Source organism: Apostichopus japonicus, chromosome 16 (assembly GCF_037975245.1).
Source record: "Apostichopus japonicus isolate 1M-3 chromosome 16, ASM3797524v1, whole genome shotgun sequence".
NCBI lineage: Eukaryota > Metazoa > Echinodermata > Holothuroidea > Aspidochirotida > Stichopodidae > Apostichopus > Apostichopus japonicus.
Genome location: NC_092576.1, coordinates 6592266 through 6613976, shown reverse-complemented (window position 1 = coordinate 6613976; position 21711 = coordinate 6592266). Strand labels below are relative to the sequence as shown.

At 38.2% G+C, this 21711-nt stretch overlaps 2 protein-coding genes across 2 annotated transcripts in view; one reads left to right on the top strand and one right to left on the bottom strand.

Moving 5' to 3' along the window:
* Window positions 1-13870, bottom strand: part of LOC139982625 (tyrosine kinase receptor Cad96Ca-like) — a 41101-nt gene extending 27231 nt beyond the window's left edge. Inside the window, exons 1-9 of the mRNA XM_071995600.1 lie at window positions 13849-13870; window positions 12706-12737; window positions 8681-8745; window positions 8396-8575; window positions 8040-8150; window positions 7707-7876; window positions 7312-7431; window positions 6985-7077; window positions 6370-6442 (exon numbers count right to left, since the gene is read on the bottom strand). Coding sequence (XP_071851701.1) covers window positions 6988-7077; window positions 7312-7431; window positions 7707-7876; window positions 8040-8150; window positions 8396-8575; window positions 8681-8744 — 735 coding nt within the window. The 5' untranslated portion in view covers window position 8745; window positions 12706-12737; window positions 13849-13870 and the 3' untranslated portion in view covers window positions 6370-6442; window positions 6985-6987. The remainder of the gene's footprint in view (window positions 1-6369; window positions 6443-6984; window positions 7078-7311; window positions 7432-7706; window positions 7877-8039; window positions 8151-8395; window positions 8576-8680; window positions 8746-12705; window positions 12738-13848) is intronic.
* LOC139982617 (heparan sulfate glucosamine 3-O-sulfotransferase 6-like) lies at window positions 1659-21601 on the top strand. Its single transcript, XM_071995582.1, has 2 exons — window positions 1659-2387; window positions 18039-21601. The coding sequence occupies exon 2, from the start codon at window positions 18108-18110 to the stop codon at window positions 19536-19538; it is 1431 nt and encodes a 476-aa protein (XP_071851683.1). The 5' UTR covers window positions 1659-2387; window positions 18039-18107; the 3' UTR covers window positions 19539-21601.
* The last annotated feature ends 110 nt before the right edge of the window (window positions 21602-21711 follow it).

The following is a 21711-nucleotide window of genomic DNA, read 5'->3' as shown; positions in this document are numbered from 1 at the left end:
GAGCAGCCACTCCTAGATTCATATGATGTATGTTACTTACTTTATAGCATGGGGATAACCCTGGGTGACGCATGATATAACAGGCTATTGGCGCAGACGACTGACAATCCACTTAAAACACCTTATAAAATGACATAATTTTGAGTTGATAATAATTTAGTGACACAAAACCAGGGCATCTTATTGCCACAATAGACATGGCAGTTGTGATATAACTGATAGTATAAATCAATATACCAGATGCAATTCATCCATTATATTACCACGAGAGGTTTGTATAGGAAATGTATTTAATCTGGTTCTGAAATGGAGGTTTTAACAGGTGTGTTTGTGTGAGCCTTGTTGTGTATAATATGTGGGCCTTGAGGCAGCAACGTACGGAATGGCTTGCCCGACTAGTGAGGGGTGGTCCTGTCAGGGAAGAGAATGACGTTGAAATTCACATGGGGTGTATATAGGGTCACTGCTATATGTGGACATCGCTACTTTCAACAACACAAATGAGAGTATTTTTCAGCTCAACCTTCCACTATCAGTGGGAATGATATTGACATGACATAATGATGTTAACCTCCTTAAACAATATACACTAAAAATTCTATAATGCACCGTGAAGAATATCTCTAATAAAAGAGTTTACTGTAAATTACCCGTATGTGATTGAACTGACCAGAGAACAAACCATAAATTAAGTAGAGGTAGAAATACGTTCAAGAAATTGTGGACGTTGTTGTTACGGTCTTTACTGTTTCCCCGAGCGATGTAATTATCCATTATTCATATTAGACTGAAAATGTCTCCTTATTTCTCTTTGAATCGTAAACCTTTCTGTAAAGACAATTTCTCTGGTCCTGCCAAGAGTGTATACTATCAATGCCAGTCTCGCTCTCTCCACAATTATCTTCCTAGTTCACGTGACACTTGTTTCACTTTTACCTTGTATAAGAAGCCTTTTAACACTTCCTGCACAGTTGAAATACATATAAACCTAAATCAATAGAGTGTAGCTCACTGCCTCACTGAAGTATACGTACGTTACAGTTATGACTAGGGCTTCAGTGTGCAATTTGGGGGGGGGGGGGGGGTGGTTGTGATTTCAGTCATCATTTAATACAAACGAAATGATAGCTACCGTATAAATGTTACTACTTCATACTGGGCATAGTCGATTACGACGATAAGTGAGGTTGTTTTCTGTTTCGTTAAAGCATATATCTCCAAACTTCAGAGTGTACCTCTATTGAATATAAAATAAAAATATTAAATAACTTTGAAACTTTGCCTTCAATAAGTAACCTAGTTTAATATGTGATATGTCACTCATAGTAATAGTGAACGTCGTTTTCTGTGACGTAATCGTATCGGTGTAGATATATAATGGAAGCACACAACGTGTGTACTGGGCCTATATGTTTACTTCCGATTTGTTATTGATATGTGTAATAGTTTGCTGTGTATAACGTTCAAGTATGGAACCGTTTCAGTCAAAGTACAATCTAGAGATCTCCACAACTGAATGAATAATTATAACAGAATTGCTATATGATTTTTTCTGTTAACTTTGGCGATGAATACCAGTGCTGCTTTGTTAACTATCCGATTTAGAAAAAAACACCTGAATAACATTGTTGCTCGCTACCGTTACATATCATTGACTAAGACAGCTTGCACGCACTATAAAGGATTCGGTCGTGGTTAGCTGGGTTGTATCAATTTGTGTGATTCTTTAAAGTAAAAACTAATGGTATGAACTAAAAGAGGAAGTTCAAATGTCTATGACGGGTAGAAGTGGACTTTGGAATTAAGCATATGTGTTTTCAAATACAATTTCAATGTTACATTTCTGAAAACCAGTATTTTTGCCATCGGCTGCTATTCAAGCTATTTATAAATAGATTTTATAAGTTTAGAACATTTTGGAAACTCTGTGAGCCTACTTGTAAACAATCATTTGTGTTTGCTTTCGCCTTCCTTTGCCTAAATATCTAATTGTGTACACGTTGACAAACGATTTTATTTTCTTTGGGATATGTAAGTATAACAGTATTTGAGACACTGTTAGATGTAAATTTAAAAAACTGACCATGGAAATTCAGCAGAATGTCATCATGAGCCGATGCGAGTAGTTGGGATATTGTGGTAGTGAATATTCAATATTAAAGACACTATTGAAAACGGATTACATGACTTTTATGTTCCGTTTGAATTCGTCAACGTCAGTTGGATTGTTATAAACGTTGGTATTTCACGAACACTTACTCGTTATATCTTACAATACCGGGATCTTCTCACGTCCGTGGATCAACGACATTGAAGAGAAAAATCACATTTACCCAGTGTATAATAACTCTCATCAAAGGATATTCTGAAAGCTTAAATAAGTGAAGGTAAGTTTCTGTATTTTTTGGTAATCTCCATTGTTCTAGGCCAGTTCTGGGCATATCAAGATTATCATAAAAGTCCTCACGTAACTTAGAATGAGGTAAACAACGATGAAAAATGTTCAAAGAAATAACAATTTGTCAACTAGACAAGGCTAATATCAATTCATTATAAAGCTCCCTCAAAACATTGCACTCTGAAATTAAAGAGAAGTTCCTTTAAATACCAATAAACACATCCCAAACATTAACATTCAGGTTTAGAAACAGGTATTTGCACACAATTAAAGTGCAATTGCGATTGGTTATGAGCCGCTGTGTACGAACGTAGTAAATAAGCTGTGGATGTTGGGAAGTTTTAGTGTAGTTAAAAGAACATTACTTAAAGAGTAAACCGTCATCAGTGAGTTTGCTGATTTATTATTGAGCTGTGGAAGTAACTTTTGTCAATCCAAACATCCCTGTTGATTCCTTTAAAGCACAGGAAGTGTTGGATGCTTAAACGTGGTTAATATATTTGTCGACTTGAAACTGTCTCCATATTGGTTGATGTGGAATCAAGTTTGCATCGGAAAGGTACAATTTTGAATTTATTCAATTCTATGTTTTGAAATTATTTTAATTGAAATAATTAATCTGATGGCAGATGGTGGTACACACGAAGACTTAAATATGACAAGTTTACATTACTAAGTTAAACCTCAATACATTGCGCTAGTTGAAGTTGAGTGATATTTTAAGTTTGTACCTTATTTTTTTTACCATCATGTCATTAACTGCTTTATTTAAAATTTAATAAAAATCGAATATTAACACAGCTAATGCAACTATCGTTGATGTTGTCAGATGCATGTATAATACTTTCGGTTACAGGTGACGGATTAAAACATATTAATGAATTGATATTCCACTCAAACTATATCGGTATATTAAAGCATGAAATATCATTCATAAACGGTATCACCAGATAACCAAATTGCAATTGTAATTTCCTATTGCAAATATTATCAAGCTCGTAAACATGTCGATACTGTATAGTTGATCGTGAATAGTGGATTTTGTAAAGTGGAGCCTGCTTAGTAGATTTTGGATATCGATATATGTAGTCTGGATCATGTATAGTGCATCGCGTATATTATACTGCATGCTGGATCATAAAGATTGCATCGTGCATATCGAGTCACGTATAGTGGAGTGCGCATAGTTAATCCTGCATGGTGAATCATATTGTGTATCGTACACATTGGATCATGTATATTGGATCATGTTTATTGGATCATATATAGTGGATCGTGTATATTGAATCCTGTATAGTGGATTGTGTATAATGGTTCATTTAAAGAGGTTCATGTATGTCATGTACTAGAACAGCAATTGGCTTGCTGGGTGTAACAGTCATTCACTAGAACGCACTTGTCTTGCTGGATGTAACAGTCATGTCTTAGAACAAAACCTGGCTTGCTGGGTGTAACAGTAATTTACAAGAACAGCACTTGGCTTGCTGGGTGTAACAGTCAAGATATCCTATATGGTACCACTTGGATGCAATGCAAAAGTAATATTTCATAAGTTCAGTTGATTTCAGAGTCTCCCATATTGACGGTGTCTTTTTCAAGCATTCACAGTGAGCGTGAAGGTTGCATAAGTAGGGGTTCAGTTTGAAGACCTTTTGGATTTACATCCACTTGATAATGTTACACAATACATGTCAGAAGAGAAGCTACTGTGAAATATTGTTAGAATGTATGTATGTATCTTAAAGCCCTGGTGGTTATGTCCAACGGAACCCCTGCTCATCGTGTATTTTGGATGGTTTATAATGGATAGTGCATCAGGTATCGTGCATCAGGTATTGTGAATCGTCATAGCGGATTGTGCACAGTGAATGCTGTATAGTGGATCCTAAATAACACATCGTGAATCCAATTATGCTATGACAACATCTGGCTAAAATATTGTTGTGTTCTCAGAGTGTTGCAATCTGTTATAATGTATGTTCTTTGAACAGAAAAACCTAGAATCTCTCTATACAACCTGATCCTGCTGGTTTCCGTCTCAACACAGTGTCATTCACCTTCGACACCAATAACCCGCAAACATGTATTTATCACTTTTATCGATGCAGTTGCATTGAGGCAGGAGAAAGTGCTTTTGTGATATTCTAATCTCTTTGAAGATGGTAATTTCCCAATGTTAAAGAAGGTACATTACTGTAAAAAAAGGTTCATAAGTTTAAATAAAGTTTGACCCAGTGTTTTGTTTGGATCCTACCTACCAATAGTTGAGTCAAACCGTCTTGACGTCATCTTTCACCTACCATCCATCCCACCCATAAGGGTAATTGTCAATGTATATGCTTATTGATCCAACCCTGAATTATATTTTGGTTAGATATCCACCGACCCAATTTACTCATACATGTCTTAAAATTTTCCTCATGGAAGAGATTTAAGATTTATCACGTTGTTTGAGCATTAATTGTGTAAGCATTAGCAGTTGTTTTAGCACATAAGTGATCGTCTTTACTATTGATACTCACAAAATGTTATTTCCCACCAAACACTTGACCATGGTCTTTTTTTCACACCAGTAGGTCACTAAAGTCCGATTAATTGCATCAGATATTATGTACTCGTGAAATAATTAAACTTAACCACGACATTCTTAGAGCCAAGTATGTTCTTCACAAATTATGGAGTACTTTCATTTGCCAGAAGTTATACCATACCATCAACAACATTGTTAAAATCGACCACCTTTTTCCATCCCCACCTATGCAGCAGGAGCTCATAAAATCTGCTCCACGTGTGTTTAATGTATAGAAGTTTTCATTTGAAAACGGTTTTACTGACTCACTAACCACACCAAAACCTTTTTGGTAAAAAATTTCTCAACAACAGGAACCAAATTTTAAACTGATGTGTAAAGCTGATCTTGGTGATGAATTCTTGACAAGGGAAACCGTTTATTCTTAGCTTTGGACTGGTAGACAAAGATAAATACGAGTTATAATTACTAATTTAATGTGTAAATGTACTTTCCAAAGTGTGCACATATTTTTGGTTATTTTACCATCAAACTACGAGTAATTGTATTCAGAATTGATGAATAAACTGTAATACTGGTAAACATTTAAATCGTAAAAAGAGTTTGAAGCAAATGATATCAGCTACTATCCGGGGATGAAAGATCACATGTACATATTGGGATCCCTGCTTTCAGTTTGAAAAATAGCATTCTATAATATAATGTTGCACTCGGCTATCTTTGTATTTTATATACCAAATATCCAAATTGATTCGGCAACAACTACTTACGTCCAGCTGCTCTAAAATGTCTTAAATCTCCTATGCCTGAAACATGTTTTTACATTAACACCAAAGTATGTGAATACGAACCCCCCCCCCCCCCCCAAAAAAAATAAGGAAATTGCAGCAACGTACTTTCTTTGGGGAGCAGCACGTTGAATACCCAGTGATGAAAATTATATATTCTAATTCAATGTTTCTCGTACATCCAAATAGCCTTCCCTTTATCTTAACATCTCTGTATCAACAGTTCTTATTTAAAATAAAGTACTCACTGATTTTACTATGGGGAAAAAATGAAAGAATTCTATTTGTCAGAAGCCCTTAATATATAATGAGTCTCACAATGAATTCATTGTCCTGTTCTGAGTAGAAATAAAGTTAAACCAAAAAACGCCGGGATTACCCGACACTTTTGTCTTGTTAAATTGTGAACTGATCGATGTAATATCTTGCTAGTATGAGGTGTGATAAACCACACATTCCGTTGTAATTATCTGGGATTTCTTTGAAATAAAAGTGTCGCAAAACGTTGATGTGTAAACTTGCGTCGGGAACCTTCGCAAAACGTCGCGAAATATATTACATGTAGTTAAATATATATCATTGATATACTCACAATTTCTGAAATACTGAAGTGGTAAATGCTTGTTCACCAAACTTTGTATAAAGTTACATACCTCAGCTCATGGCATGTGGATGGCCAATGTTTGAATGCATCTTCTACAGTCGCGGCTGCCAAGAAGGTATGGTCTATTTGCACGAGAGGAGATTCAGCTAAAATAAATTATAAAGAATTTGATAAACAATTATTTTGGAAAGCTTGCGTAACTACATGTTTTAGAATGTGTTCAATACTCTGTTAAAAAGTATAAAATATGTATCCACTTAATAAACCGAGTACATCTTAAATGATAATGTCATGCATGATAAATTTATGTAATGTTAATTTATGTTATGATAGATGTCATGATAAAAACCACTGTGATGTTGCCCAAAACAATTATAAATTATTTAGGAATTCAATGTTAACTCTTCGTTCACATTTTCATCTACTTTTATAAAATAAAAATCAGTACTCTGTAGAAACTTTGTAAAAAAATTCACATCTAAAGTAGTATTTTATGAACTATTCTGTTCTTAATTTTTTTTCTCGAAATGATAGATCTGTCACACATGACTTGCAGGATATGGAAAGCATGGCTAGGGGATTATAAGTCTGGTCCCATTTTCATGTTAGGCATGTCGCGCGGACTATTAAAACTGACTTCACATACAGTCGGTGAGCAACTCACAAATTAGTAAAGCAACAGAGCAGACGTCACTTTGTTGTAATATTCATTCCGCAGCATAGATTCCCTTGGTAGCCCATGTAAAGCACACGTTTCCTTTATGTTAAACGATACAAAATGACCAATTTTATTCTGACTAAAGGTCACGTTTGTGTCTCAGCATTAAAACATTGTCACACTCTTTTGCCATCATTTACTTCAAGAATTCCTCAACATGGAGTAAATACCACTTTTAACATGATCCAATCAACTTAGTAGTTAAACAAACTTTAGAAAAAGCCATTGATTACCTTTTGTAATGAAGACGTAAATAACGTTTAATTAACGCACCTTCGACTTCAAGGAGGCAATTCTTGTCGGCGCGTCTTTAGCCAGACAAAACGAGTATAATTTGCACACGACTCCAGAACCAAAAAGGATTTTTTGGGATGAAAGTCCAGGGTGTGAAAACTGAGGATCAAAATAGTTTATCAGATATCCCTATATAAGATTGCTTATAAACTGTTCGAAAACGATGCCAATGGTAAAGCTAAGCTAAATTTTATTTAAAAACATACGATATAATTTACTCATCATAGATAAATATGATGGCTCCGTATACTATTGTTGTTCGTATAGAAAGTCAAAGTTAATGATCAGAAGTTCACTGCAAGTGTTTTTATAGTGAACGACGGTTTTACAATAATATAGTTTTATATTCTTTTACTTTCAAACGAAATACTTGCCCCAAAAGATTGGATAAGCTTAAGTCCTTGCGGTATTTCCAAGATACACCGCATTGTCTCGGATGCTAACCTAACCGATTCGGTAAGAGGTTTTCTCTCATCACGTTTGTAATCCAAGTGATCTTGCAGAGTATCACTTGTCAAATGTTCTTGCATCAGATATAAGCACTCTATTGATAAGAAAATAAGAAACATCCAAAAGTAACCGTCTATAAATACCGATGTCGATTTATTAAATTCTCTCATCGTATGGTCTAGTTATCTCATACATATAAAATATAATTGCATATACGCACAAGGTCACGTAAAGTACATATATTGTTTTGTGCCTACCTTTGTCAAAACAGACGCCTTTGACGTCAACAATATTCTGTGCCGATGGTAGCTCCAGAAACCGTTTGACATATTCATTCCAATGAACTTCGTTTTTTAGAAGAGCATTAACTGTGAAATGAAGATTCAATATATTTCTTCCACGTTAAAATGTCTGAAAGTGAAAAGTTTGCCATCGATTGTGTATTTATACATGTTTCTACTGTTTCTACTATTATCGTTATAGACCTTGCAGCGTTACAGTATTAATATAAAAGTGTTACAAAATATTGTTATGAAATGATGTAACGGCACATCTAGTTATTATATGAAACATAACTGGAACTTCAAAAATTCCTAATTTTCATGTTACCTACCAGATACTGTTGTAATGACAACACACTCGTTGGTCTTGTTTGCAGCTGTTATTGTCCCCATCCATCTTTTGAATGTATTCCCCATCTTTAAGCTGAGAACTAGACAAATGTCCTTTCTTTGGAAGATCAAATCATCTTTTTTATTCCTCTCATAATTTATTGGAAGATCTGCAAAGTTATCTGATAAAAGTTACATATTATGTGGTATTATGTGTAAAAATTCAAAAAACTGGAAATTAGACATCAAAATCCAAATAAAATCAACATAATTGGCTATATATTCACCTTGTTCATCGCATCCTGATGTTCTTCGTTCATCGATTATTCGTTGTGGTTCTGGTAACTTCATGCTGAAAGACACATTCTTGAAAATATAATCCAATGCGTTTGCAGCAAACTTCGTTGCTAAATTTGTCACATTCCATAGATTTAACCTGAGATTAAAACTTAAGCCACTAACTAGGAACCATTCAACAAAATTAAGCACAACCTAACTTATGCTAACAGAAATTTCTGTATGTGCTTTCATGAACTCCAACCTTTACAATAGCTTAATATTGCTACTACTGAGGAGAAGCAGGGGCGTCAATCCGATTTGAAACGTATTCCGGCCGTAAGTACTATCTAAGCGGAGCGCCACCATCAGTTGGCGCGCAGCGTACAAGAAAATTTTTCTTCTGGCAGACCCCTCAGATTGCAGGAAACTGCACTTCCCGTGCATTATGGCAGAAAGCAACACCCCTAAAATTGATAAAAATTTCCGGCAATTTTTTATTTTGGGAAATATTCTCGAAGGAAGTGATCGCCATTTATTCCTAAGTTTACCAATTCCTCGTCTCCCAGAAGCGCCCAACATTTAAGATGTCGAAACATTTTCGTGTTGGCTGATCCATGATCACCGCCCATCAAGGGCGGCGGAAGCACTTTTAATCTGGGGGGCACCGACATCAAAGGGCACTTTGCAGCAATTCGATTGGACTGATGCAGCCTTATATTTAGTACCCTTTACAACTCTTATTGTATAATCTTATTTGTGTACACACATCACTCCATCAACGCCCCCCCCCCCCCTCTCAAGGAAATATGCATACTAGCACTGCAATATCCAATGTGCAAATTGGGAAACAAGGAACAAGTTTTCTTTTGAGACAAAATGAGGCGAAATCATGCTAATTGCTAATGTAGGAATCTTCCGAATTAGAGTTTAGTTCTTGTTAATATCTTAACAAATTTGTTTCATTCGAAATAGCTTTGAGTTTGACCCACAGAAATTCACTAAGAGTCAGAGGCGTAGCCAGGAGTTGCAAAGTTGTATGCACGACTATCTAAGCGGAGCGCCACCATCGGTTGGCGCAGAGCGTAGTAGAAAATTTTTGGTTTTACAAACCCCTCAAATGGCCGGAAAAAGGCCCTTCCCGAATGTTCATTCTGGTTCCCTGGCCTCTTGCTAACTTGAGACACCTCAATTTTTATGTAGAAAATGGGCACATTTTTAACCTGGGGAAAAGTGGGGGCACGTGCCCCATGTGCCCCCCGGTTCCGCCGCCTTTGCCGCCAATGCCCGTGAGAAGTGGTGACTGGGTGAAGAAAAAGCCATGCCGTTTGAAAACATGGGCAGAAAAAGTGAAAGTAGCGAAACCTAATGTAAAACGGGCGATAACGAAGTGATTATTTTCCAGGTTAATTGAGACTGTATCAAACGCGAGTTTAGGACAAACATATTCAAAGGTAATGGCATTACTAATCCCGATATGTCGTCTTTGAGGTGTGTGGAAAATCCGCAACGACCATCAAAGAGCAAATGAATATTTAGTCTACTTTTCGATTTCGAAAACACTTTTTTTTTAAATTATGACAAAATTTTATGACACCTTTGATTTTTTTTGGGGGGGTGGGGGGCCTGTGCCCCCTGGCCCCAATGGGCACGACGCCACTGACCCCAGGGCCTCAGATATAGGCCCATTGTAGGGATGGGCAACCTTTTGAATGAATGGGCCAGATTTTAGGAGTGAAAGATTGACAGGGCCGCACCTAACCAACGGCCTGCTGCTGATTTCAAACCTTTGATTCCGAGGACGTTCAAGCAATAGGTGTGTGTACTTAATCTGTATTCACAAAACCATAATGTCAATACAGTCCTGTTGATAATTAATGGTGATAATAGTCCAACCTGACAGGATCATAAGTGCAGATAATTCTAAGCAGCTAGCACGTTTTTGGTGATGATGCAAAATAGATTGATTTTTTCTTTTTCTTGAGACATCTCACGGGCCGCAAAAAAATCACTGGCGGGCCGCATGTGGCCCGCAGGTTGCCCACCCCTGGCCTATAGGAACGATGTCCCAAAATTTCCCCGGACATATAGGCGAAGGAAGCTATCCGCCGCGACTGCATGTGAGTTTCTCGACTTTCTGTCCTGGGAGTCATACCACAAAATGGTGCATTTCCTCATACGCCATTATTAATAATTTAAATAACTAACTAATAAGGCACAGCCCATATCCGAGTTCGTATAGCGAGCTTAGCGCAAATTTGGCGCCAGCATGTTAAACCAGGTTGCTAGGTCTACGAGAATACATTTACATGAAATTTGAAAACAAGGATAGCAAGACAAACAACTTTTATTATGTTTTCAGGACCTCACACATGCGCATGTATCGTCAGACTTAGAATAGGTCCCATGTGAGTGGTGGCTAAAGTGATGAAGGCATGAAAATAAATCAGTGGTTGTTCGTTGGAGTCCTCAAGCAAGTTACCTCGGTTGCTAGGTGGATTTGCATCTGGTTATCGGGTGAATTCTGGTCGGAGCGTACTATGTAACCACCATGTACCCAGGGACGTAGCTAAGGCCTGATGATTGGGGGGGGGGGGTGTAGTGGCTGAAAATCGGTTTTGAAGCCAGAAAATTCCAACTGCTGCTTTGTACCCCCCACCCTCCCGCTACTCGTCAACGATACGGTCAGTGTCAGTCAGAAAACCCAATCTTTCGCGACTGCACTTCTGTTACGATACATTTGTACCCACTGGCACTCATTTCAAAAACGTATTGCCCCCCCCCCACCCCAACCAACTATTTTTGTTAAATTCGGGCAATATGCTGATAGCTTTTTTGATAATTTGCAATGTGTTTTTCAATGGTTATACTGATATTATTATTACCCAACAATTATCACCAATACGGAAGGGTAATAAGATGGAAAATGATTGTATGCTATTTGCATGCGATGTAGAAACCGATGCATGCCTGTATGATATGCACATGATCAAAAATTTTGGTTATATTTTTCGGGCAAGTCGTTACAACCCCCCCCCCCCCTCCCCACAAAACAAATTGGGCTCCTACGCCTATGACGGTAGTTCTATTAGGCATTTTTTTGTAGCATTCAAAATCATAAGAAGTTTTGTACGGTGGAGTATAAGAATCGCGAGAAACAATTTCCCAAAGTGGCAAGGAAAACGTGGTAAATATGACAGGTTAAAGGTCAATTTTGACCGAAATTTTTAATAAAATTTACATGAAAAGGCCTAGATAAACTAGAGTGCGACAGTCGGAAATTCCGACTGTCGCACTCCAATTTTCCAACTAGCGTCAGTTTTACCATGGCTTGGGGGTGAGACACACCCACACCTCCTCTAACGATGTCCCTGCGCGGTGAATATGGAACACGATCACATGGTTCAGCCTCTGTTGAGTCATGGTGCTCCGTAGCCTTGTCTTCAAACGCCTCAAAGCACTAAAAGATCTCTCGGCTTTCGTCGAACTGGCGGAGGAGACGAGGAGCAACCGCAAGAGAGCTTCGACTTCACCAAACATAGCCCGTACCACTGGATTCATCAACTTGAATATTTGTCTATACCCTTCAACCGACGACGAATGGAACTGGCCTCGAAATAAAGGCAGACTAAGCTTAAGATTGTTGGAGAGCTCAGGGTACCAACTCACGAGATCTGGGTGGAATTCTCCATTCAGCAACATTGAGTGATATTCGAGGATATGAATCCAAAGATGTGTAAGCCGTAACCAAATAGAGCCACGACATTACTCTTTTTCCAAATGTGTGGGGGGGGGGACATTTGATATTGTTTCCCCATCCATCGAAATGTGGAGGGGGACGTGTCCCCCCGTACCCCCCTGGATTGACGCCCATGAGGAGAAGACCGTGTAAGCAGCATTTGCAATCTGGATTTGTGTTGTTTTTTTGGGGGGGGGGAACAAACTATTAATGTTGGATTCCAAAATTAATTAATTAATTGCCTGTCAACAAGCAGTAAAAAACATGAAACAAAGCTGAACAGTATTCAGTTCTCACCTTCGTGTTCCTGTGGAAAACTTTTGACGAAACTATACAAAATGAAAAAGAGGCGGATTGTTTACTCTTAGAAATAAATATAATGGAAGATAATTAAATGTAAATACGTTGCTTACAACAATTTTAAGATACATTATTACCTGTTTGTTTCAGAAAGCTACTTAAATTCACATCTTCTCCTACCACATTTGCTGAAGTTTGAATATTCTCGTCAACACATTTAACGGTATTTTAGAATATATTAAGTGAGAAGAAGTGTTGAATGAAAATGCATTTATATTTACGTCAATATATTGTAACGTCACATCCCTGTCTGCGGTGGGGCAGACTTTAAAGCTGGGGTTGGCGAAAGAGCGTCTTGACAAAACGATGACAATGGAGAAGATGTTCAAGTGCCCAGCTGTGGCACAGTGGTACCGTTTATTCAGACCTCCGTCTCCTCACTAGGTTCGTTAAATGTTCTTACACTTATCCTTGCATTACGCAGAACGTAACTGTTAGCGCAAATCCTCAACGCTGCGTCTAAACGCAGCGTACAACACGGCACTAAACGCAGCGCCCAACGCGGCGCAACACGTAGCGTATAACGCAACGTACAACGTGGCGCCCAACGCAGTGCGGAACGCAACTTATAACGCGGCGCTAAATACAACGCAAAACGCAGCATCCAACGCGGCGCCACACGCAGCGTATAACGCAACGTATAACGCGGCGATAAACGGAACGCCAAACGCAGCGTCTAAATATGAAAACAGGTTCAAAGCTACAGAATTAACTTAACGGTGTTTGGAATGCCGTTAACCCATGCAAAAATTCTAAGGACCAATCGATGGACTAAATGGCAGTAATGTATCTTTCTGATAGCTGACCTAGGCTTTTCACTAATGTTCCTAATTACAGTGTCACGCAGTTCAGAGCGCTACTTAATAACGTAAATGATAACAATCGGTCAATAACGTTACTCTTAAAGAACTCGGCGGAAGCTCTCTCAGTACAATAGCGCAGTTTGCTAACAATTTATTCGACTCACAAATGTATTCAATAATATTCTGAGGGCTTACATTATCTACGAATATTCATACAAGGTGCCGTGGTATTAGCAAAATACTAACTTGGATAATAGAAAATGATATGATAACGTACCGTACGTAGACGTCTTGTATGATATTTTGTCAAAAAGTGCCACGCTGCACGATCCATCAATTCCTTTTATACTAGTCTGAATACTGGCTTAAGTTTACGCGCGAGAATGTTCTACTTCAAAGAACACCGCCTCAGAGTTGCGGTCACCAGTCTTCCGGAGACCGAAAGGCCAGGTGCACGGTTGCTTACGTCATAGTAAACAACTTAGTAGGATACGCAGGGGTCGAAATTTAGAATATTTACCTCTATTCCAGCGGAATAGTGGATTTGAAAATACACTATTCCGTCTCATTTTCTACTATTCCTTTGAAACTATAAAAAGAGACAAATATAACATAACAAAATTATATGTTGATTCTTCTGTTGGTTTATCGATGATCATATAAAGTGTTTTGTGTACTGAGGCAAGACGGCAGGTAACCCAGGACGCAGGTTGTAAAACCCACTCACAAGGGCAATGTCAATGGCTAGTTTCGCACACTTCAGGGTATACGGGTCACACGGACACCCACGGCCCAGCGCGGGAAGGTTGTTGTAATAAATCAGCCTCGCGGGAAATGTTTTGAACAATATTGCCAATCCACATTTTTTTAAATTTATATTGTATGTAAGTTAGTAAACGTTTTCTTTTGTATGAATTTGACGTCAGTTCAGCGTTCCCTTTAATGTGCGGGATTCCCTTAAACTGACTCAGTAATCCCGCAAAGAAAACATTTGTCTGCTGGAAATCCCCGCATCGTTTTCTTGCATTCGCGTTATAAGTTTATACTCAATGCACAACGTATTCACTTCACTGTATAGAGAAAAAAAAACTGAAAATCAGTAGAGAAATTACCAATTGTGTACGAAAAGTAAGTTGGTACACCTTTCAAATTTTACGAAAGATCGAGCAAAACAGGTTCACCCATTTTACTATTCATTCCTCTGATACAACACTTTTATATGAACATTTCAATTTGAGGATATATATATAAAACGATATTTTTCAAGGGTAATCATTAAATTTGCTATTGCAATACGGTCGGTGATCATCCAGTGACAGCATATTAACAATTAGACAGATTTGTGTGTTTTTGCAATGAATAAACCACTCAGTTAATTCACATGATATCTGCAAGGCGGCTTTTACGACTAGAGTATCACTCTCATTGTAAAGACCACTCGTTGCAATTCACAATAAAAAAAGAGTTTGGTGAGGATTAGCCCGATGTTTCATGATTGATTTTATTTAACGATTTTTTTGTTGTTGGTTATTTTAATCACTCGCTACATGAAATACTCATAAAGCTTTACAAATTCGTTTTCAATGTCAGAGAAAGGTATTCCTATACTATACAGTGGTTATGATTCGGTATGCGTTTCATAAAAGAAACACACACACACATTATGATTAACGAGTTGAGAGGTATCCCTTCTGAATTGTAAAAAGCAATGGTCGACACGATCAATATAGTTATACGACAATGGGAAGACAGATGACTGAATAAAGCTATGTCAACACTGTGTCAACACTGTGTCAACACTGTGTCAACACTGTGTCAACACTGTGTCAACACAGTGTTAACACTATTATGTATATAACGTTGATAATTGTCAGACTGACCTTTTCAAACACATCGTATGTTGTAGACGTCGCTAATAGGTAAACAATCAATTATGATTTGTGTTTTGCTCATTCATAAACACTCTGTAGTATGAAGACCATGATCATCTTCATGCAGATAATTTAACACACGACTTGATGATTTCAGAACAGCTGCACCCCCCATCCCCCAGTAGTACTGTCTGTGGTTATATGGCAGATATAGCAGTTTTTAATTACATTGTGGAAAAATTCCTACGAGTTGGATAAACGTCGGTACGGACAACTTATGTGATGACGGGCTTATGATGTCGAAATTAATTCGATCTTGATAACGCAATAAAAAAAAGTATGGATCCGCCGTACTTCCGTTGCCTTTTGATACATGTTCAACATGACTGTAAGGGTTCACCTATATCCACACAATACATCATGTAAATACCATTCGGATAAGTTCTAGTTGAGAACAGTGGCTTCGCCAAGGGGTGACCTGGGGGGGGGGGGCACGTGCCCTCCCCAAGAAGATCGTGCCTCTTCCAGGTGCCCCCAGATGCGATGTGTAATGTTAAAGAAAAATCTCAAACAAAACTTTATCTGCCTCAATTAAAAGCATATATATCGGACAGACTAAGCCCGAAAAGTCTTAAACATAAAGTTACTTCAAGTTGCAAACTATAGCAATAGATTGCATCTAAGGACCCTTAATTAATCAAACATTTCTCAAAGAGGACACCCCTCCCCTTATACCCATCCCCCAGGACGGCATTCACAAATAAACACTGTGTGCCCCTAATTAAGTGATGTGTGCCCCAAAGATTGAAATGTCTAGCGACGCCATTGGTTCAAAATTAAGGTAGCCCGGAACGCAACAACACAAATGGAATGTCACGGTCTCGGATGAGCCACAATGTCACAATTGAATCAATTGCTATTCTTCACCGTATAACGGATTGCCTTAGAAAAGAGGTCGTCGAGTGGTCAACGAGACTTGGGTCCTGCTGAACATGCACACATTCGAACTTGGAAGTTACATGATTAGGGAGAAACCCTCACATATTAGTCAACACTCATACAAGCAACCCTAAACCTATCAAAAAATCTAATACAATGCTTCCTAATATACGTCATACCTTACGTCCTAACAATGCTACCTACTATACGTCCTACAATACGTCCCAACACTGCTTCCTCATATACGTCCTAATAATGCTTCCTAATATACGTCCCACAAAAGATCCTAACAATGCTTCCTAATATACGTCCTAACAATGCTTTCTAATATACTTCCTACAATACGTCCTAACAATGCTTCCTCATATACGTCCTTCAATACGTCCTAACAATGCTTTCTAATATACGTCCTACAATTCTTCTTAACAATGCTTCCCCATATACGTCCTGACAATGCTCCCTAATATACGTCCTACAAAACGTCCTAACAATGCTTCTAATATACGTCCTAACAATGCTTTCTAATATACGTCCTACAATACGTCCTAACAATGCTTCCTCATATACGTCTTACAATACGTCTTAACAATGCTTCCTAATATACGTCCTCAATTGCTTCCTCATATGCGTCCCACAATACGTTGTAACAATGCTTCCTCATTCACGTCCTCAGTCGTCATTTACCGCCATCACTTACCTTCCTCATTGACCCATCTAGCAAAAGTTGGGAACGGTGCACACTACCGTATATAGCCTATTATACTGGTAAAAATTTATGTTTAACGTTAGACTCGATCCCACGTTGTCTGACGTTGTTGCACTTTAACCCCGAAAAGCGTCAAAACGAGTTATTCTCATCACTTGTCATCAAAGAGAGATGGAGAAGGAGAAGAAAAGAGCAAGAGTGATGTAACGAGTCGCTTTATTTGCAGGACGAGTGTAGTCAATATGGTCTAGTTGAGACATTGACTCGAGTCACATTATGTGCGTCGGGTCATAAATGTTTACAACACTGTAAAAGAGTATAGTCCAGGGGCTAGTCACTAAAGCAGTTTGCTCAATTACGGTTAGAAATAACAGCCAAACTACTTTCGTATAGTCATATTTGTATTTTAAAGAGGAATATCAATAAAAGTGAAATAATTTCAAATGTTTGTCTCTCGGACAATGTTTCCTTATATCTCACTATTAGGCATGTTTAATTCAAAGAAGAAACCCTTTAATAATGTTATTCCTTTTATGACTTAATTAATTAATAAACGGGGAATAAAACCTTGGTTAGAGAGTCAATTTGGGAGAAGAGATAATGCTGAATTAAGATCAATTTATTTTCACATTCGTAATGTACATAAGGAAAACGAAGACGTTAAAAAAGGGTACAATGACATAATTGTCGCGAGACCCTAGCTTTCTTTCAACGTAAATTTTTAAGCACGAACAAATAATACAAAAAAAAAAGACTACGGTATCCGTCACTTCATACACAAACCTATATGTATAGCACCAGTATATCTATAGTGTAACACGATTCGCGTTGGTAATGAACTCGCTGGTAGTAATCCCTCAAAATGTCTGAATATGATAGTCCATTGACAGTGTTAAATATTGCATGCCCCGTATTACATATTTATTTTCCCCATTTTCTTCCTTCTCACAGGACATTCACTCGGCAGACAACACACGTTGTATGGAATTGATAGGATCCTAACAACAGACATTTCCAAATATGAAGAGAGGCAGGCAGTTTATGTATGGACTCATTCTTGGTTTTGCCATAGGGTTATTGATAAGTAATATCTATATTGTCTCATTTTCCAAAAATCGAACTTGGAGTGAACGATTACGCAGTGTTTGTCGTTGCTCATCAAATAATGATGATGAAGAATCGTCATCACTAGCGGAATCAAATCAACTTAACGTCCTTGCAAATAGTTCAAAGGAAAATGTTAAGTTTCGAGACAAATTACTTAGTAAAATCATAAACGAAACTAATTCGTCCAGCCATGAAACCAAAGAAGGACAGTCGTTGGAATTGTCTCGAGTGAAACTGCTGGAAACTCGCGAAAATTGCATCAGTCCAAAACAATCTAAGAAAGCTTATACAAAAACGAGTAAGCACAGAGACAGATATCTTGGTCAAACAACACCCCTGAATGATATCGATAAAATTCTCCAATATACGTTCAATCGATTGCCAATTGATAAGGCTCGCGCGTTTTGTGAGAAACTATCCAGACTAGAAGACGAACGGAAACTTAAATTTCAAGATCTGAGTCCTCGCGATAAATGGCCTTTAGCCAAGAATATATTCTCATCATTTGGCTATACGCAGAAGGTACCGAACCTGTTAGGGATAGGTGTGAAAAAGAGCGGAACAAACGCTTTCGAACATTTCATCAAGCAACATCCTCTGATTAGAGTGCCAGTCGATGCGAAGGAACTCCACTATTTTGACAAGCATTACAATCGTGGTATCAAGTATTACAAAGCCAGCCTACCGATTTGTAATGCGACAGAAATAAGCTTCGAAAAGACACCGAAATATTTTGTAACGGATACAGCTCCTACTAACATCGCGAAGGACATCTCACCAGATACAAAGTTTATACTTTGCGTACGTGATCCCGTGGAACGCGCTCTGTCGGACTGGAGACACGAAAAAATAGTCCAACTCCGAAAGAAAAGGCGAAACAAATGTATGGGATGTACCTCCAAGTCAGAAGGAGTTGCGTTCGTCCAAGCTGTCTTGACCAAAACAGGCTCCGTCGATGCTAAGAATGTCATTGTTGATACGAGTAATTATGCCCGCCATTTTGAAAAGTGGTTAAAGGTCTTCTCAAGGGATCAGTTCCTTATTGTTAAGGAGGAGGAAATATCGAGGACTCCATTCAAGGTAATTCGCGAAGCGGAAGAATTTTTAGATGTCCCTGGATTCTTTCGAGAAGATATGTTCGTCTTTGAAAACGACAAGAAACGGTATTGTTTCAAGTCCACGAGACGGGAGATAAATAGCAGTTGTCCACTAATGTACCCACCATCGGTTCCCAAACCAGAGATATCGGAGGAGGTCGTGCAGAAATTGAGAGACTTTTATCGTCCACACAACAGACGATTTGAAGAATTGACTGGCATGAATTTTAGCTGGAGTAATTTATGAACATTTATGCTAATAACTTTACTTTGTGTAATTTACTGACTGCTACTGATATTGCAGTGAGAGTATATCGTTTGTTCTGAGTTTACGAAAAAAACTGATCGCAAGTGAGGATAGGATCATCTTTCAATAGAAATTCAAAAACCGTTAGTAGAACAAACTTGCCTGTAGATTAAGTAGTATCAGGCATGAGCTTTTTCCGCGAATCCGCGGAATATCGGTGATTTCTTTTCTACCTCCGAGATTAACACCTCTCAATTTCCATGAATTTCTAACAACAGCGTTGTATCATGTGATCCGTCGTTCGCATGTTTTCCATTACCTATGGATATCCAACTTGCAGGGGGATAACAACTAGTATCCTAACTAACTGTAGCATACGCAAACTGGAGCCTATACCGCAATTTTTGCAAAGTTACGTATTTTTTTTTAACCCAGTTTTATCCCTGTAGTATCTCTGCCCGATTGCGCCCTTCTCGTCACCATGGATGTATCGGCATTGTACACCAATATATACCACGTGACGAATAAATCACGTGTTGTGATAACATCTTAGAGGCCTACAACAATGCCTCACACATAGAGATTGCCAAACTGATCAGATTTATCTTGAGACGCAATAATTTCACGTTTAGTAATCAAAACTACTTCCGCATTAAAGGTAATGCTATATGGGCACGAGAATGGCGAAATCTTAGCTAACATATTCATGCATTTCTTAGAACAGTTTTTTTAAGCTGCCTTTCCCCAGAAACCCCTTTTTCTATACGTATAGTTATATTGATGATATTTTTGTTATGATATGGGAGCATGGTGCGTACTCTCTACTGAATGCTCTCTTTGACCATGTTAATATATTTCACGACTCGATTAAGTTAAATATTGATCACTCAGCTAGGCAAATCTGTTTTCTTGACGTACTGGTCATGATCCAAGAAGGAGCTATTGAAACCTCTGTCTACTCCAAACCCACGGATAAGCTTAGCCTAACTATTTGTATTTTAACAGTTTTCATCACCTGCACGCTAAGTGATCTATAGCTGGTAGCCAGCTAATTAGATATAAACGTATCTGTTGTAGGCAAAGTCTTTGTGTGGATAAAGCGACAGAACTTCTTGATCTTCTCAAAGGGGGTAACCATACAAACTTCTCATTCGTTACTTCAATAAGGTCCTCTCCATGCCTAGATCCCAACTCCTGACCTACCGCGTCAAATCGACCACTGACCGCATTCCTCTTGTTACCAATTCAAAAATCCTTACTCATCCCACTCCTCCAAAAAGTTCAGCAATCCTGGAACATTCTTACATCAGATCACACAATTGGCAATCTCTTTGACCCCCTCCCTCCCCCTCCGTGATAGCTTACAAGCAGCCTCGCAACGTAAAGTCGATCCTCGTCCGCACCTCTTTACCCCCCCCCCCCACAAGGTACGACCCTCTCTGGAAACAAAACGTGTAACAAGTCTAGCTGTTTGGTCTGTGAGCATATCGACACGTCATCCAACATCATCCACAATGCCACGGGCACAATTTTGAAATCAGGAAAGTTCAACTGCGATTCCAAAAACGTAGGTTATTTACTTTATTGAACCCATGTATACCTTTGCCACTTACATTGGGTAAACCGGCACAAAGTTCAGACTTCGATTTAACAACCACAAACACAGCATACGTAATGATAGCAGCCCGGCAGCCCCATAGCTGAATACTTCAGTCTCCCGAACCATTGCTCAGTCCATCTTAAATGCAGCATTTTATATGGTTAGATCCCCCCAAAAAATTAGCAAGGAATAAGATCGATACTACAGTTTAGAGCACATGGGACTGGTCTCAATAGAAACCTGTCTTTCATGAGCACCCATGCGAGAATCCCAGCCGAGGTATAGGGTCTAAGTTTTTCTTTCACTTCATTATTACAACTTATGAAAGGCGGTTTGCCCGAAATATTTTGCATCTTTTCTGTAAACATTCCAATTGGCATTAACTTATCCGTTTTTTTCAATTTTTACTATTCTTGTATCTTCATTTTGCCAACACACGCCCATCGTAATGTCATCCTATATATACCGTATATATATATATATATATATATATATATATATATATATATATATATATATATATATATATATATATATGTATATATATATATATACATATATGTATATGTATAT